The following is a 20,233-nucleotide window of genomic DNA, read 5'->3' as shown; positions in this document are numbered from 1 at the left end:
GAAAACACAACAGATCGGCTGTTTAAGACCCTGCCTAACCACTACTGACCTTAATATAAGATGAACAGCAGTATCAAGAGGGTAGCTTCAGTCTGAGTGTACATGCATGGATGTGTGTACACAGTAGGGGGAAAGGGTACAGTGTGTGCCGTTATCACATCTGTTGCCATTTTACATCATTTTGGGTTGAGCGGAAGGTTCTCTTATAATCTAGTGTGATAAACCCCAGAGTTGAAAGGGCGTTTTGCAACAGGAAATATGTATTTCCACCTTTTGAATCTTGTTTTTCATGACAGTAAAAATCACTGAGCCAAGGCTGTTGTTGCTGTATGAATGAGGACAGGTCTTTGTGCTGCTTTGCCTTTACAACATTTTCAGATGCACAGAGCAGTCAACCACGACAGAAATACACTAGGGCTGTCAAACTTTTTATTTTTTAAATTGTGATTAATTGCAGAATTACAATAGTTAATAATGATTAATCCCAATTTTTAATTATGTTTTCAATTAAATTATTACCTATTACAAAACAGTTTTGAAGTCCATACTGACAAGGTAAAGCAATTCTTTCCAGATTGTCTTGATTAAGAATCAAATGACAGCAAAAAGCTTCATGGGAGCTTAAAGTGGACATGTCTGTAAAGGGTATGGGTACTCATGGGTACCCATAAAACCTATTTTCATTCTAGAGGTCAGAAGTCCAGAGACCCCTGTGAAATGACCTTGCCATTTTTCGCCAAAATAAACTTTGGAGTGTTATTTAGCCCCCTTCCTGAGAAGCTAGCATGACATGGTTGGTACCACTGGATAGTTTCATATGATACCAGTATCATTACTTAGCTTTAAAACTCAGCTGAGTACAGTTTCTTCAAGAAGAAAAGTGATTAAAAAAAAACCTACATTTCATAAATTACATTTACATGTACACTAATATTACATTATTATTTTCTTTTTATTACAAACCGTTTTTCTAATTCGATTGAGGTCTTCTTCTGAATGAAGCATTTTCAGATTACAACATGTAGAATATGTCAGTATTATTCAGGTTTTAGGAGCTTTCTTTGGAAATGTAAACAGCGCATTTGAAATATGCGTCTCAGCTGGGGTCTTAACTGAAGGTGGTTGAATGGATAAAGGAGGGAGGCTGTGTTTCCAAGGGTGAACAAGTCCACCACTAGTGGAAAACTTTGAAAACAATCCTATTTTGATGCAAAGAAGCAAAGGGGCACAGTATATTCATTGTCATTAGCCATGTAAACTGCTTAGTAGGGATATTTCCTTTTTCCAAATAAGGGAACACAAAATATGTAGTGCATGTTTACGTATGAATGTGTCTGTCTATATGTAAAACGTGTCCTCCAAGTGGTAATGACAGTTATTTTCCTGTTTTTTGTCCTTTATTTATGATGCATTTGAGAAATAATATATTTTTTTCTATTCACAATCTGATATAACATTTGTTATATATCTATTATAGTCTGTTCTGTGGGTTATGATCTCAGCATGTTCTCTACACTGTTATATTTAATATTCATGACTCAGTTTGTAGCTTTTTAGATTTTCTTTCTTCCTCCTACTCACAGTGGCAGATGGGCAGAGGGAGCTGTCATTGTTTAGCCAGATTACTTCCACTACTTTTACAGTACATAGTGTGCGTTTACATGCACAATAGTATCCTGATTACAATCAGGTTTTTGGAGCTGTGTGTTTTGCATGTAAACATCATATCCTGGTTTTAGAAAACTGAATAAGGCCGTATCTAACAGTTGAGAATATGCTGCCTGGATAACTGTGATAGAAACCAGGAGTGTGGCGTGTAAACACTTTATCTAGCAGGTAAGAAATGACGGTACAGCTACACAGAGATGATAAGACAACTGGATACTGTAAGAATAATGAATACCGGGATATGCATGATCACGTTTGCCATGTTATTCATGTTACATATGTACATACTGAATAAGATCAAAATCTCGAAATGTCTCAAAACTGGCATACTAATGAGCATGACAAGGCACACGTGCAAATAAAGGACGCCCCTTTGTCTGTGGCTACTGGCTGAGTGTAATTGCTGTCTTCCTGTGCTTTGTTTTGTGAGTGGCCACAGGCAAAGAAGAACATGGAAGGCTTCATGTTCACATGAGCTGACATGTGACTGACGGAGACAGGGCATGCTGGGAGAAAAAGAAGGAAAATAATCAAACATTTTACTACGGCTGCAACTAAAAATGATTTTCATTGTCTATAAATTTGTTTATCATTTTCTCTATTAATAGATTCGTTGTTTTGTCTATAAAATGTCAGAAAATGATGAAAAATATAAGATAGCATCCACAAATGTCTTGTTTGTCCGGAAAAAAACAGAAAATATTCACATTTAACAAGTTTTTTTCTTAAACATTACTAAAACATTGTTAGTTTTTTGCTTTTTTTTTTTTTTTTTTTTTTTTACTGTTATTATGATCATTTATTTTTCTAAGAATTTTTACTTTTTTTGAGAAATGCACACTTTTATAAGTACTATTATATTGTTTATATATATATATAATGTTTTATCACTTGCTACAGTCACCAGAGACCATATAATTGTTGTTTGTTTTTTCTTTTTGTGACAGATTTGTGTGTCATACGTACGACTGTCATGTCTCTAGTACGTGTTATATAAAAAAATTAAAAATAAAGCTATGCAAAATATTATTTAAACCGAGTAATTAATTATCAGATTGTTTGGTGATTAATTAATCAGTTAATTGTTGCAGCTCTAGATTTTATGGTTTGTTATTCATCCCCATATTTGGAAACCATTTTTAAAATTTGATATGTTTCTTGGAATTTTGGCTTTTATTCAATTCCGATCCACTTGAAATTTGTTTGGAAAAGGATTAGATCAGTGGTATCTTCAGAAAATTCATACGCTGTATCCTTGAAAGTCATAAAAAGTTGCAGCATAACTTTGAACTTTGTCTGAACTACTGTCTTGAAATGTACTCCTTAACACCTGCTGCCATGAATATAAAGCAGCACCTGCTCGTGTCTGGTTCTTAGCCCTGACAGGTCCAGGCTTTTATGGGTCCACCTGGTCCAAGTGTACCTTGACTAGGTCAAACAGGGCGGAGCGGGATCCCTGCTGGGCCCCCTCACCCTCCACCCTCCCCCAGCGAGCGGCTGAAGGAAGGGACAGCTGCTCTGCGTCAGCCCTGAGAGGGGCGAGCGCGGGGCCGAGCTACTCTCAGTGCATAAGGATTTCAGCTATGTCTCCATTAGACCTCAGTGAGCACACATCAGCACCAAATATAGCCCAATTAACGTCATGACACAGGCCACGCCCATAGCTAACCCTCGCTGCTCCCCCTCCAGGGTACTGTGTGTGAACCAATCATAAAGGTCAGGGTCCTATTCCCTGTGACCCTCTCTTCCCTTTTGAAGTACACACTCCCAATCTGGGTGATAATCTGCTATGAGTCTGAAATGCCAATTACAAACAACAAGGGGTTTAGACCTCTGGTCGTTACCCTAGAGGACTTAATAGAAGCTGTGGGATGGGGGTAAGTGAGAATATTTCCACTGTAGAGGTAGACATTGAGGAAGCAAAGAAGATTAGTTTGGAAAAGTCACACTGAGTGGCTTTGTTACACTTAGGATAGACAAGTCGACACATGAAAAACTGGATTCTACACTGTTTTGGAATATTTTAAAACAGCAAAGTTTTTCTTTGAAATCAACAACAGTGGTGGTCATTTTGCCAGGGAGCTGCAAATAGGGGAAAATGCTTACAAAACATGCCAAAGGACAAACCAGCAACAAACCTAAAAGTGGGCCATTGTAGATTCCCAGAACTACTCAGGAAGAGTACAACTTATATAATAAATACTTTTATTAACAAGCAATAAAATGAATGTATGGAAAATGGGGTTTGGCTACTTGCAGGTGCCTGTCTGGCTTACTAGACACGCTTACGTAACTGAACGTTTAAACACTGCGTCTCAGATGTCGCCGTGCGTTGCACATTATAATGACATTGCCTGCTTTCTCATTCATGATCTGACTTATAAGGCAAGGACACTCTCAGCACAGACTTGTGAACCCCGGAGATCACCCGGCCTGCCAAGCATGATCGCCGTTTTCCACAACACAAACAAGCCGCAGGATGTCTCTGGCCCGGCTGGCCATTTCTGCGGCTTAGTGCAGGGACATGCTTGAATGGGTCCCATTGTCAATCTATTTGTCACCCACTATTTTGTGGTGGCTTCTGGCAAGGGCCCAAGGTCGGCAAGCTCATAGGCCTAAATATACTACTAACAGTGGAAGAGGCAAGGCTTGTATAGATCTTACACTGTAAATCAAAATAAACAAAAAAGGTGTTACTTGGCACCTCTGGCACTCTGCTCCATCAAATCGGTAGCTATGAAACAAATTCAAATAATTCATTGGTAATAATTATTACAAAACTTCTGGAGAAAGACAGCAGATTGTTGAGTCTCACACCCGGGTCGTCAGATACCGGTGCTTTGGGCTGGTGGTCCGACTACCAGCGCAAGGCCATCGGTACTTGATGACCAGGCTATAGGGCTGGGCAACATGGAGAAAATCAGATAACACCATTTATTTTTTAATCAAATACCTTGATATTAATATTGTGACAATACTGAATGGTTGACTGTTGTCCCTTTAACTAAATATTTCCATCCATCCATTGTCATTCACAATCTGGGGCCTGGTCAGGGAGGCAGCAGGCTGAGCAAGGTAATCCAGACCTCCATCTCTTCAGCAACGCTTTCCAGCTCCTCCTGGGGGACCCCGAGGTGTTCCAAGGCCAGATGAGATATATAATCCCTCCAGCATGTCCTGGGTCTGCCCCGGAGCCAGTTGGACGTGCCTGGAACACCTCTAAAGGGAGGTGCCCAGGAGGCATCCTGATCAGATGCCCGCACCGCTTCAGCTGGCCCCTTTTGATGCAAAGGAGCAGCGGCTCTAATCCAAGCTCCCTCCGAATGTCTGCGCTACATATTTACATTGCGACATTTTTGCTAAATATTCAGCAAAAATGACTTAAAATGACTTAGTGGGTAAAGGGAATAATAATAAAAGGTAGAATAGGCTGGTAAGTTCAGAAAATTACTCTATTTTATTTCAGATTTTCAAACCAGAAAAAGAACACTTGCCATATTACGATATCCAAAATCTTAGAAGACATCATGTCTCATATTCCGATATCGATAGAATATTAATATATTGCTGAGCCTTACCTGGGAATGAGAATCAGCAAGCAACTATCTTTCTCCAGAATTGCAAAGACAAATATGTTCGCAGAATATACCAGAATTAATTAAGAGGGGAACAAAAAAGGAACATTAAAACTCAGTTTTGGTTGAGTCTTTCCTGCCCTTTCTGTGCTCTTGTGCTCCACCTTTGACCCCATCTCTTTGACCAAAAAGGATCTGTACCCTTCACTATTTGCGTAGTAATGTATGTCCTTGTGAATCTCAACTTACCTTGTAAATGAACTAAACAGAGTTGAGTCGACATCCTACGCTGTGAGCTGCAGTATAGTATGGCAGTGTGCCTGTTAAACCTCCAGGCAGAGGAAAGATGAGAACTGCCTGGTACTGGGAGCAGTAGGTTTGGTTGACCTCCACGAACATACTGTCCCAATAAAACATCGCTACGCTCCACTAAAGCACAACTTTGACATGATCCAGAAAACTAAAAGAACAGAAAACATTTTTTGCTATTCTCACTTTTTTTTGGCAGAGTTTACGGCTGTAAATTTTAGCAAGTGTCTCCGAGCCGTTACAACAGGCCTTTGAGAGCAAAGACAAGGCTTCCATCCAGAATACAGCACCCTGCTTCAAGCAGGCTCGGCTTTGTTGAAGCACACACAGGCACCCATTGTGGTGATAGAAGTCATCCTCAATACCTCTAGTCTCCGATTACAGTCCTGGAAAACTCTACGCTTTTGTGCACCACAACAAGCTCATTTCTGACTCACATGCAGTCTGTGTAAACAACGCTAAAACTGTGAAAACATCATTAGTCCTACAAAGTACCAAACCTTTTACCAGTTACCCAATTCCTAAAACATGGTTTGAAATGACAAACTGGTTTCTCCAAGGATGGTGTGGCTAAAAAAAGGGATAGTGGAGGTGAGGAGGGTTTTTTAAATAGCTTGACTGGGTAAATGCCCCACTGTCTGTGCTGACCCAAGCATAACTAAGTACATTTACTTGAGTAGTGTAGTTTAGTATATTTTTGAGATATTTGTAGATATTTTACTAATTTCCATTTTGTGCTACATTATACTTCTGCTTCACTACAATTCAGAGACAAATATTGCAGTTTTCCACTGCACTACATATGCTACATTATTGACAACAAATGACAACACATTTTTGTTTGCTAAAATTTCTGGACAAATTCAAATTTTATTGCTCTTTGAAAGGGTGTATTTGCATTATAACGCTATTATTATTATCAGTGGCGTAAAATTGTCTTCATGAGTGACTTCTTTTAAATCCTAAAACATATCTTTATGGACTTGCTTACAATTTATTTTGATTTATTTTGCCCATTTTATTTTTGTGTGATATCTTGTATTTCCCTTTGTTTGTTTGTTTTGTTTGAGTTTCAGTTTTGATTTCAGTTTGTTTGTGTTATTTTACACTGACAACTTACATCCTGCATCTTACACACACTTATATTATCCTGCCACATAACAGCTCCAAATTCAGCAGATAGATTATTAACCAAAACAAAAAGATCCTCGCACATCACACCTGTTCTGGATTCATTGCATTGGCTTCCAGTCTCTTTTAGAATACATTTTAAGGTACTATTATTCACATACAAGGCTCTGAATGATCTGGCACCAGAGTATATCACTGAGCTCCTCACACCGTACTATCCAAACAGGCCCCTCAGGTCTGCTAGTCTGGGCCTTCTTACTATTCCTGAGTCCAGATTAAAAACTAAAGGTGTTGGTAGGGGGATTCTGTTTTGAGCTGTGGGGATGTGTACTGTATATATGTTAAATAGAGTAAATAAAATATTACAAAAAACACCCAAAAAACTAAAGTTGAGTGAGTCTTTGCAGTGCTTGCTCCTTAGTTGTGGAACACCCTACCAATAAGTATCAGAGCTGCTGACTCTGTTCAAGTTTTAAGATCACATCTGAAAACTTATTTTTATAGTAAGGCTTTTCCTAAAAGTTGGTGGACTTTAATAATCATACTGTTCTATTTCATTCATTATTATTAATATGTCCTCTTTTTGAAATATTGCATACATATGTGTATGTCTCTGTGTTTATGTGTGTGTGTACATTGATATGTTTATGCATATGTTTCATAATTACTGTTTTTATGGGTTTTTTTTGGACAGCACTTTGTGCTTTTGCTTGAAAAGTGCTCTGCAAATAAAATTTTATAATAAGTCTTGGTACTTCAAGTATATTTTGATGTTAAAACTTTTGTATGTTTACTTAAGATTTTGAATGTAGGACTTTACTTGAAATGGAGTATTTCCCTTCTGTGTTATTTCTTCCAATCCTTAAATATAGGCTCTGAGTACTTCTTCAAACACTGCCCTCCAGGCTTCTGCGTCACTTTTTGCAAGAGCTGCAACTTCATCTCTGGTTCAATTGTGTCTAAAATGTTTAAAAACCTTTTTTAAAACCTTTCTTGCATGTATAACTTGCCAAAGCCACTTGAAATGTAGTCGGGGTATCGTATCTCATCATGCATCTGACCTCCCTGACCCCTTAGTGCACCTGCAGTCTAAGTATTTCACATTTAGAAAGTGGGAGAGTATCTGGAGAGATTTAAGACACATGACCCTGCTGTGTGATGTCCACTCTTTTCCACTATGAACACTGGTAAAATATCAGATGTGTTGTGTATGAAGGCTTGTTGTTAAATGTTACCTGGTTGGTAAAAGTTGGGGGAGAGTTCCCTGGCAACCGCCCTGGCAATTTCTGAGTCGTGCACAGCAGAGATCGCAGCCTGGTCTGCAGCCTCGCTTTTTGTCCTGGCATGGGCCGTTCTAGAAAAAAAAAAACCACAAATGGGCACAAAAACATTAGATATGCACGGTAACTTCGAGATAAAATAATAAAGAGGATGTAAACCACCATGTTTGAAGAGGTAGATAAAAACATAAAAACATACACAAACAAATATTTTACTCAACCCACGACACTTATATCGTCATGAGCATCCATCTACTATCTTTTTCTCTTTCTTGCTCCTCCTCTCTGACCCTCCATCAATCCCTGCCTCTTCTCCCTCATCTTTGAGCTGTATCACTCAGCCTGTCCCTCTTGGGGGATAACATAACACCTCCCCTTGTGCTTCTATCTCAAATCCAAATCCTGATTTTCCAAATGGAGCACAGCCACATCCAAGCAAGACCTTAATCCAGTCTGGAGCACTGCACTGCTGGTGGACCACACAGGAGCGAGCATGCACGAACACACGCACGCACGCATGTCATGTTGTCTCATGTCATGTCATGTCATGTCATGTCATGTCATATCATATCATATCATATCATTTTGAAACAGCAGGTGGTGTGGTAAAGTCTTAGGTTTGAATCCGATGCAAGTTAGCAGCGAAAAATAATTTCATGTGACTGATAAGGTATAAAAAAATAAAGTTAGGCCAAACAACTTAAACATTAGTTAATGAAAAAAACAACAACATTTATATATATTTCTATATATATAAATATAAATATAAAAGCTATTTTTAACCCTACTCTTATAATGCTGATCTACAGTTAGCAAAAGAAAAAGTGACATAATGTCAGATGAGAAAGCCTGCATCAACATCTACTATGCCTAAAAACACCAAAAGGCAGAAGAGTAATACATTCTGGGATCAATGTGAGCTTAGCATTAGCACTGAGAGGTATTACGGGAGCGTACCATGGTGAGACAGATAGAGTCCCGGGGTTGACCTGCTTAACAAATCCCTTGAAAACTCCACTGAAAGATACTGTACATGTAAACATGCTTTTGCACATGCAAACACAGAGCCGTAAGTGTGGGAGGACATATGCACTGGAGAGGTAGGATGTTACAACCACCAGGATACCTTCAAAAAAGACCTAATTATGTAACAATATGACATGCATCGGTTTGAGCCAATGGATTTGCCACTTACTGTATGAACAGTGAGTTGAACTCTTACACAATACATGACAGTGCAACATGGGCTGTCCAAGTATCACTGTAAGTATTGACAGCTGTGCCTTGTGCCCTGCTTAACCCCACTCATCCATCTTCTCTCCCTCTTTCTTTCACCATCCCCTCTCTCTTTCAATCAATGCTCTTGTTTTTTTCGATTCTTCTTCATCTGTCTATTGACGGCGCGTCCCCTCATCCTTACTCATCCCCTCGCCTCCCTCAGTCTTTCTGTCAGAATGACCCCAACGGACAGATGTCTCTATTTCAGACTACTTTTCTGTCCTTGGACTCTGGGCTGTCCTGTTTTTTTGACAAGCAGGGACAGTAAGACATTAAAATGCATGAGGAACCATATGCTGGCGGGAGAGACGGACCATTTCCTCTCCAGAAATACATCCCTACATCACAGACAAAAGACACACTGTTTACAGGAAGCCTCTGGAAAACACTGACCAGCTGCAGATAAAAATAAGATTGAAGAAATTATATCAAAAAATCCTTTGCTTCTTGCCAGGAGTTATTACAAACACATAGGGATTTCAGCATTGTGGTTAAAAGCAGCTTCACATCTTACTTAAGAGCACTTTCCTGTTAGAAACTGACATTAAAGCATTCCAGTTACATCACACCGCTGACATGTACACCGCAGACATCCACTTTGCTACACACGCAACCACAAGGACATACATGCTTCTATTTCTGAAATGTGTGAAATGTGCAGACAAATAAAAGGAGGTTTGAATGCGTCATGAATGCATACAGTGTGTGCATGACATATCCTAAGGATCTTAACAACTCCCTTTAGGTAGAGTGGGCACAAAGTCACGGGCAGACACAGGAAGCAATGCGGACTGTTCGCAGACAGGATGTCTGGTGGTGGGAGGTGACAGGCAGAGAATGATGGGAGTAGAGGTGTGATAGAGCAGTGGAACAAGAGTGAAATGAAAGGCGAGAAAACAACGGCATGTGGAGCGCAGAGACGAAAGGGCTGGTTGGTTTTCTTCCAGGCATTGGAAAATTTCATCTTACAGTATGGATACTTTTAAAACTAGCGAGGGTCACCAGCACCTTCCACAATGCATGTTAAACCTGCAATTTTTTATTTTAAATCCACTTGTGGGCAGCATATCACAGTCTGTTATCAGGCTGTTCTCATGCACTGCTTGTATGTCCACATACGAAAAATAATGCACCACAATTTTTTCATAACCTATGTAATTTGCATAATATATTCACGTGACCAATGCCCTGACGGCAGTTAAGAAGGAAGTAATATGTAGACTGAAAGTTGACAGTAGGTTGGGGTGGTGGATGAGTCACAAAACCCAACCTGCATTACTTTCATTGTCTAAACCAAAAGATGTCCAACCATGCTTCTTTTCTTAAATCTAACCTACGTTGCCAGTATTCACCATTCAGCTCTTAAGCTGCTAAGTGCTCCACTATAGAGTGCCCCAAGAATAACGTTTTTCTGTAGATCAACCTGGAAGCTAACGTCACCCTGGTTCCCTCATCAAAAAGCCTATGGAATTTTTCCATTGGACTTTGGATCATTGCTGAAAATAAGCTCTGTGGTAAACAAACATTTATTCAGCAAGATAATTGTAACAAATGAACACCACTTTCAGGACTTTCGCAGCCTAAATGCAATTGCCAGAGGTAAAAAGCTAATGCTAGGGCTAATGCGAAATACACTATGGTCGCGTTGCCACCACTACGAGCCGGTAAAGCTGGTGAAATTTCAGGAAGGAATATTAGATACTGCCCAAGCCTAGTTATCAGAGAGTCGCTAACTTACTGAAAGATGATAAAATGCTTTGTATAGATGAAGGAAAGTGCAGAATGAGGTGCCGTTCCTCTGTGGGTTCGTCACTACGATGACCTCTTTCACATTCCAAATAGTGATCCATTGTTAAAGCAAAAGTATGTTGAGTAGTTTTAATATGTATTACCCAACCAGTTAGTGGCTTGAAGTGCCCACTGACCATGTGCAGAAGCACACATGAAGACAGCCAAACACATTTTTCAGACATTCCTGGCAAAAAGTCTGGGTAAACAACAATATGCAAGCTCATGATTGACCTTTGAAAAAGTTTTAAGTTCCATAACTTATCAGACAGTCTGCCACCTCCCTACTTAAAGTCAATCTGCCTCTGAATATAAAGCAACACCTGTTCATGTCTAGTTTGGGGCTCTGCAGGCTCTCCTGTCTGGTTGAGCGCTGTGGGGATAGGTCCAAGCAAATCAAGGTATTTGAATCCATAAACACACCTGCTGACACAAATGCAAATACCACACAAACACACACATACAACAGTTAAGAGAAATTTGGACAAAGTGTAGAAAGGAGCAAAGACTTTGAAGCAATACATTTTGGACTGAAGCCCTGTTTGAGAGATGATATTGATGAAGGCCCGGTGAGGTCCATGGTTGTTTCATTACTGTGACAAATGAATTGTGCAAAAAGTGTTGAGTCAGTTTGGCAGTCGGTGCAGCGGGTGCGGCGCTTTCTCTCTGTGGAATGTGTGTCTGTGTGTGTGTGTTCGAGATAAAGGATGAGGGTGGGGAAATAAAAAGAGAGAAAAGTGAAAAAAAAGTACGGTAATGGAAAGGTGAGACAGACAGGACTGGAAAGAGACCCTCTAAAGACTCTTGGGTATTTAGAACTGCTGAGTTATGCATCTCAGCCCCGCTAATTTTACTGTAGGGTTAAATTTGAAACCCCATGTGGTACGGTGAATCCTCTTTAAGGGTTTTCATACTGTACCCGTAGAATCTAGCATGTGTGTGTCTTTATTTTGAGACTGTTGTGTGTGATTGTGTGTGTCGTTTGAGCACATTCCCCCGAGTGAAGCTTCTGTCCATCCCTCCGCAGGCTATGGCCTATTTGAGGAATCTCTCTCACATATGCTGACACAGTTCTGCACCCCTTTCGTCTCTTCTCCACCCCCTCTCTTTTGCTTCTTCCAATAACCCCCCCCCCCCCCCCCCCCCCCCCCCCGCCCACCCCCATCTTCCATCTCTCCATCACAGTGACCCATTCCCCCTCCCCATCAGTCCAAGCTTGGTAACTGGAATGCTGACTGTTACAGTATATAATAAGATAGAAGATGACCTTGCCCATGGTAAACATAAGCACTCAACAATCTTCCTTTAAACCTCATCAATCTCTTTCATTGCCCATGACTTAAAGAAAAATACTCTAATATATCATTTCAAGACCGCGCTCTGTTTGTTGCTCCTGTTCCAAAGGCAAAGGATATATTACACATCAACAGAAATTGCCGCCCTGTGTCTTACCCAAACAGTCCCCAGGTCCAAAAGAGCAACACTGAACATCACATAAAGTCTGCACAAATTAGCACTTAGTTTGTCCTGCACATATCTCGTCTATCCGTGCAGGCCTGCTATTGAATTCCCGGCTGGTGCTAATTCAGGATTACTCAACCATGACTAACATCATTAGTGGTTAGCTAAAACCGACTCTGAAATTATTCAGGAATTATTCCTGGGTTGAGGTCTGGGCTCACATTACCAGGGGCTGCAGTGGTGGGGGACAATGGCTGCAGCAAATGAGGCTTTAAATGGGAGACGGAGTGGCTGTTATTATGAGATAAGCTAACTTTATCCTGGAGAGAGAGCTGTGGTGCTGTTTAATGAGAATATTTGGCCATGTAGTGTATAAAGCATTTCAGATCTCAGGACGTCCTGGTGGTTTGGCACGCTGGGACTCTGGGCTCATTCCCCATCTTTCTCCTTTCTGTTACTCTTTTTTAGTAAAAGTAGAGATATGCTTCTCCAAAATAGAAAAGCAGCATCTAAGATCAATTAGGCTTATTGAATTTCCTCCAGTCTTGTGACCAGCCTTACAGAATAATATTCTCTCTGAATAGGGAACACATTAAACATGCAAGGTCTGTTCAATGGCATATGCAAACACAAATACAAAGAGCACTGCAGCAGCAAAAAAAACAGGCACTTGAATAATGTAAGCGGTGCAACAATATGAAAAACATTTGCAAGGACAAAAGCATATGGCAGGGTGCAGGGGAATAGGACAATGAGTGGGGAAAATACAACTGTGTCATGTAATGAATAGACCTGTCAGACTGCAGAAGAATACAAGAGAAAAACACGGATGATTTTGTCTAAAGAAACTCCAGAGAAAAACAACCATCTTTACTAAATTCACAGCACTGTATGAAATGGCTCAAAGGGAAAGATAAAACGATTATGGAAATTCACCTATTCGCTTTCTTGATATGAGTTTGATAAGGTGATTGATACCTCTTTCATGTCTGTATACGAAATATAAAAGAGCAGATAGGTGATGTTGGTAATCTAATGGATCTGAAGGATGACCCTGATGATTCTGTTTTTCTGATTTTATTATTATTAATGTAAAGTTGTGTCTACAATTTTGTTATTGTATTGTATTGTTAAAAAACTACTTGGTGTTTGTTTACAATAATTTCTGGGTAAAACCCTCCCGTGTCAAAAAATAAAATGAAATGGCTCTGAGGAAAAGGTAAAGTGAAGTAAAGTGGTGAAAATACTCTAAATATTGTGCGCACACTTAAACAGACATTGATTCTTTTTTTGTTGCTGCGGCCCCTGTCCACAGCAGCACACTGCTTAGCTTCCGTGCCGGTAGACTTGGTTTATCAATGATGCTAGCAATGCAGCAAAGTGCAGAAAATATAAGATAGACCTAAAAAAAGCACAGCAGAAACATCAGAAAGGTTGGAAGACCATGTTTAACTACATATCTCAAAATGCTTCCATTACAGCTGAACATTTCTAACGACAGAAATGAAACAAGTTTGCTGGTTTCACAGATCCACTCAAAACTGATTGTTGTTCTTAGAGTGATGTCACAGTAACGTGGTATCAATCTTATCTTTTTGCAAGAAAGCTAATATCTATCAATGTATTTATTGATATAATTATTTGGTACAATTTTTGTTTTGTAGCCCTACCTTCAAGATTCAGAATCCATATCCCCAAATAGCATTCTAGTGTTAACTCATGATACAAAGGGTGAACTGGCAGGTAGAGACGCATTGAAATTCAGCCCCCAAACAGACTTCATTTCTGGGAAGAAGAATGAGTCGAATCCGTTTTGATTAAACAGGAAAAAAAAATCCCTAAACTCCACTGACATTTTTGGCTGTGGATTACAAACAGACCTAATCTCCCGCTGGTGTTCTCTACTCAGGAGCTCTGCACTGAACCCTCAACTGAGACTTCACCTGGCCTTCATCCAAAAATCATGCAGTTACAGGTATGTGTGTATATGTATGCCTTTGCATCAGGAGTTTATTGTGTGGATGGTGCTTCTCAGAAACTACTGTTAAAATACTGAATGGCAGTATTACAGGGTTCCCTCACATTTTCATGGAACATTTCCCTAACTTTTTAAAGAACCCCAAACAGATACTTTTTTCTTGCGCAACCTGCCCGGTGTCATTCAAACATATAAGCGTCACAGTCTGATCAAACATAATTTCAGCATCCCACACGATGTGTCCAATGACCATCGCAAATGTGAAAATCCGTAATAATTTCTACAGTTTCCGGCTGTGATAAAAAAGTGTCATTTTGCTGATTTTTAACCAAAAAACATGCCTTCCAAAAATGTAAGAGAAATCCCCAAAACAAAACAAATGGGTGGTAAAGTAAACAGTAAATAGAGCCATACAAACTTGTATGCCCCTATGCTAAAGCCAGAAGGGCTTAAAAAATGATTTCACTTGTCTACTAGGCCTACAGGAAGGGAGAGATGGAATGCGGGAAGAAAATGAAGAAACTTCTGTGATGCACAAATTAACAAAAATGTAGCATAAACAAAACGTCACACATCGATGCATATTTTAGCTACGTTATGTCATCAGCTAATAAATTCACCATTATGTTACATTAATGTCATTTAATCTATCACACACAACACATTTTCCATGATTTTTTACATAATTTTCAAGGATTTTTCTCTAGTTCCATGAATTTTCCAGGCCTGTAAAATGTGATTTTGAAATTCCATGACTTCCAGGTTTCCCATGACCGTGGGAACCCTGGTATTATATTCAACACTGAATGTACACGTGTTTCTGTAGTAGCACACGTTTCAAGCTCTGTTGTTGTTTGAAGGTCTAATACGCTCTCCTCGGACTGCTGATGTGAGTCCTCATTGGCGCGTTGAGAGAGTGGCACAGAATCCCTTACTGAGATGATCCCCCTGGTTTTGGTGAAGGGCAATGGCAGCGATTCTGACCTTAGCTCTGTGCTCTTTGTGTCAACACTGCTAGTGAAACATGGCCACAGCTGATACAGCTAATGACACAAAGTGGGAGGGAGCCATGGTGGCCAAACCATACTCTACAGGAAAACAGGGATGTAGTATCTGTGATGTTTTGGAGCTTGAATTTGATTTTACTCTTGCTTTAATTTTTGTTTTCCCTAGCCTATATGCTGTGGAGGAACCAAAGCTGACACAAGGCCTGTCCTGAAGACCATTTTTGGGCCTCGTAGCTTTGATAGTAATCAGCATTGAAGTCTTACAGGTTTGGTGTGTTTAATGCATGTTTGTACACTTGAGGGGGTTTGGTTGAACGTGGTCCAATCCATGCACTTTTTGTGACATAATAACAGCTTGTGGCAATTTTTCTAATCATGGATAAATTATTGACCTACCTACATGAATGATCATGATACTAGGCTCTGAATCTGAGATAACGCTTGAGAAAGCAGTTTAGGCTACAACAGAAGCACAGAATAGCATATTAGCTCAAACATATTCAAGATTTTACAGGCCTATTTATAAAATGTATAAATATCTGTAATGTTTTATAGTCTTAAAAATGCTTTTAACCCATCCTGTTTAACATTAAAAAATAAATACTGACACATCAGCCAATCATGCCACTGACTCAGTTTAAGCACCACAGGATTCACTGACCTCATGGCACTTAACAAATTTAGTTTTGGGAGAAAATAAATAAGATTGGTGCATTCCTACAACCTTTACCACAAGCCTAAATGAGCCTAAACTCTAAAAGGACAACACAAAGAGAGGAATATCTGTTGTTTTTGCTTGACCTAAACTTTTCTGTTTATTGACCAACTGACACACCGACTAATTGCTTCAACATACAAAATTAGAAAAATGAAAACAATTAAATAATAATAATAACAATAATGAAAAAAACATCACCTATGTGAATATTATGAAGTCAAGATGAATGTTAAGACCTGATCTCATGTCTGTGTTACTGTCATCTGTCAGCATCTGTCTGTTTAATCACACTCACAAGTTGCTGTTACCCAGCGGGTCAAAGAGTGAACAATTCAAACAACTTGACCCAGGGTTGCACTGCCTCATAGTAGCACTCACACTGCACCCAAAGACACACACAGGCCTCCACTAATGCAAATCAACACATGTTGTCACATGACTATGCAAACATTACCCACCTACAACACATACACATGCAAACATGCAAAAGCTTTTGACCTACACCTCAGAAAAATGTCTGCCTCTCATGCAAATGATTGTGTTAACTCTCATTTACACACACACACACACACACACACACACACACACACACACACACACATCAAATCTGCATGAGAAGTTGAAAAGGACCATTAGTGGAACGTGCAATAATGAGACCCAGTGGGAATCAGTGTGAATAAAGGGCACACTGAGGTGGCTTCATAGTGTTGTATCTATAATAACAGTCCATAAATCTTTTGTAAATCTCCAAATGGAACCAGACACGCTGTTCAAGCCTTAAAGGATGAATAAACACAATGTTAAACCAACAACGCCTCTTCACTCCACTTCTTCATAAAGAAAATCAACAAATAGCTGACACGATGATGACGGCGGAGAGGCAGTAACCATGGTAACCACCAGAGACACTTGAGCAAGCTGTCCAACCAGGCATCTGGCCTGTATTAATGAATTTGCAAATGAACAAACCCACACTACAGCCTACTGTAGGAGTATAATCTTGCACATAAACATGCAATAACGTCTTTTAAAATGTGATCAATTTAGATGTGCTTTGGCAAAGCGCTGAAGAAGGTTCACAACTTTGCTGAAAACAAGGAGAGAAACCGCACACACACACACACAGCCGCTCCATGGTGTGTCTCATTTAACTACGAGGCTCAACATCCGAAGCTGAACCTGTGCGAGTAAAGGTCACATTGCCTGGCAACCACTTGAGCTTAAGGAATAGTTTTAATTATGGTCTGTGCTTGCTCCTCCAATCTCCTGCCACCATTCACCCCACTGTCTACACACACAAACGTGCACATACACATACACATACACACACACACACACACACGCACACACACAACCATCAATTTCCTCTTCAGTGCAAAGCCAAAAGGAGCATTAGCATTAGATTACATCTGCCCCCAGCTGAAAAAAATTGTGATGCAATCTTTGTACAATCTATCTTTTATGGCTTTTTCATGAGCTTAATGGAAGACATGTGACTGATAGTGACATAAAAAGTCGACTATTATGAAAAAGATTTATATAATAATATCTCACGATCATTGACTGCAACTGTGTACTATATATGGGTCAGGCTCTGCATCAGTACAAGAATATAATCTGGTGGATTGTTGTGAAAAGGTAACAAATGAAATATCCTCATTGCACACATAGCCTTGTTTACTTCTGTAAATCCTAAAGTAAATGCATCACAAACACACATATAGTAACATGCATGCATGTGCTTACAAGAGGGGTTGCATGCTTCACGAAGGGATTCAGTGTGGAAAAGCAATACTCTGAATCAACAAGAGAAGTGATAATTCCATAATCCAATCCGTGAACATCTGGAGTGAAAGCAGCCTAGCTAGCCAATCAGAGTAGCTGAACAGATTTAGCAGGGCACATTAGTATCCAGAGGTCAGAGACACACGGCTGTGGAAGCAGGTATAGAAAAAAAAAACCCAGACAGATTGACAGCAGAGTTGCTTCAGGCAACTAAAGTGGAAATGACAGACTCATTTTGGGCCTTAGAAAAGCAGATGCCAGCTATTATGGCTAAATCTGCTGTTGCTACTATTTTTTATGTGTGCATTTAAAGACATTACAGGTGGAAGTCAGTGTGTTGACTGGATATTAATATACTCTATATAAAAATGGTTGGATCATATCAGAATATGTAGTGTGAGACAATAGAAATGTGTCTACAAACGTTGCCTTGCCAGTCATACTTGTGTAGTTATCTATATTTTAGCACACTGCCAACTATATTGGGCATCAGTGAGCTTGTTTATGGCAGTATTAAATCTTTTTCATCAATGTGATGAATAACATTGATTTGTTGTTTTAAATTCTGCATCTAAAAAACATTTGTCATTTTATCTATACACACATCTAAACTGAATATCCAGTAATTGTACTTGATCTTTATTAGTGCCGCAACTATTAACTACACATATTGTCGATCAACAGAAAATTAATCTGTGACAATATTAATAACTTTTGAGTCATTACCAGGAAAAAAAAGCCACATTTTTCAGTTTCCAGACTATTAAATCTGTATATTTGCCAGTTTAATTAATAATGCCAACTAAATATCTTTGGCTTGTTGACTGTTGAAAATTGTAATAGGCATTTTTATGACACTTTATAGATCAAACGACTAATTGAGAAAATAATCAACAGATTAATCACTAATGAGACTAATTGCCTCTTGCAGCCCAAATCACAATAAAGTACAATATTTCAACATAAAATTACCAATGTTGTTATAGACAATATACCAAATCCCTAAATGGTAATATTGCGTAGAGTTGACAATTGGTGCTTTTACAAAATATTTACACAATGAGATTTTTTAGATAGTCATCAGTAACGTGGATATAATGACAAGAAGTGTGTTAAAGAAATTAAGTTCAAGATATATTATGATATTCCTTACAGATAAAGTACTTTCTAAGAGTGCCAGTACTATCCAAGTAAATTGTGTTAATATCTGTACTCCTGATGAAGGAAAATCCTTATTTGGGTAGCTGTATTCAATCTCCTGTGTCCATTTCCTGTTCTTACCCCACCTATTCTGAGTACAGATACAGAGAATTTAGTTGGTTGAAGACATACAGTAAAAGATGTACTCGCTCATCTCTAATATCTTGTTGCATATCACAATATCGATATAATATCAATATATTGCTAGGCCCTCATCTACATAGCAAACATCTTAAATACAAAATGCAAAACAGTTAAGCTGAAACATAAAATAAATTAAAATAAAATAAAATAAAATAAATACTAGAAAGTATGCTGGGCCTCTCCAATGTATATCTACTTAAAGACAGTCCGCATGCTGTGGACGCGACTTTGAGGCATTCACATTTTGGTGCCTCAGGAGCAGGTTGAACATATAACCTGAACTGAATTGACAGGATGCCTTCCTTATTTCGAACTGCAGCACCGTTAACAGAGCCCAACTCATTATAATATAATTGTCATGGACTTTTAAATCAATGACTTTTATCTGGATTCACCTCATCAGCAGAGTCATTGATCCTAACATGTTGCACACGTGTTTGACTACTGACATATTGTGCCAATGTAAAATAATGTAAACATCTCCTGAACAGGTGCATAGAGTTAGACATGATTACACATTGACATTTGAGGTTTTTTTTTTTAATATCTTGTCACGTCACGGGGAATTCTCAGGAGAATTAACACATACACATGAACACACACAAGCAGAGGGAAATCCCTGGGGATCAAGCTTACTGAACAGAAACACTATTTTCTTGCGCTCATTATTTCTGTACATCTCAAATCACAGTGTGTCTGTCAAACTCACTTCACTGACTCTCATTAACCGCTTTTACATACACAATTAACACGCAGACAAGCAGATACAATCACACGCGCTGTTTAATAATGGAGCAAGTACGGGCTTGTAGGAAATTCTTCAGAAACTGAGGCGAGGAAAGATTATAGAGGAAATGGAGGAGTGAGTAAACCAGTACAAGGAGTACTTTTACATTTTTAATGATTGCAGG

At 39.2% G+C, this 20,233-nt stretch overlaps 1 protein-coding gene across 1 annotated transcript in view; it reads right to left on the bottom strand.

Moving 5' to 3' along the window:
* Nucleotides 1-20,233, bottom strand: part of jph1a (junctophilin 1a) — a 40,708-nt gene that overhangs the window by 8,041 nt on the left and 12,434 nt on the right. The window contains exon 4 of the mRNA XM_042510708.1: nt 7,919-8,037. Coding sequence (XP_042366642.1) covers nt 7,919-8,037 — 119 coding nt within the window. The remainder of the gene's footprint in view (nt 1-7,918; nt 8,038-20,233) is intronic.

Source organism: Plectropomus leopardus, chromosome 21 (genome assembly GCF_008729295.1).
Source record: "Plectropomus leopardus isolate mb chromosome 21, YSFRI_Pleo_2.0, whole genome shotgun sequence".
Lineage (NCBI taxonomy): Eukaryota > Metazoa > Chordata > Actinopteri > Perciformes > Serranidae > Plectropomus > Plectropomus leopardus.
Note: the sequence above shows the minus strand (reverse complement) of the source record. Positions and strands in the feature narration are given on the sequence as shown.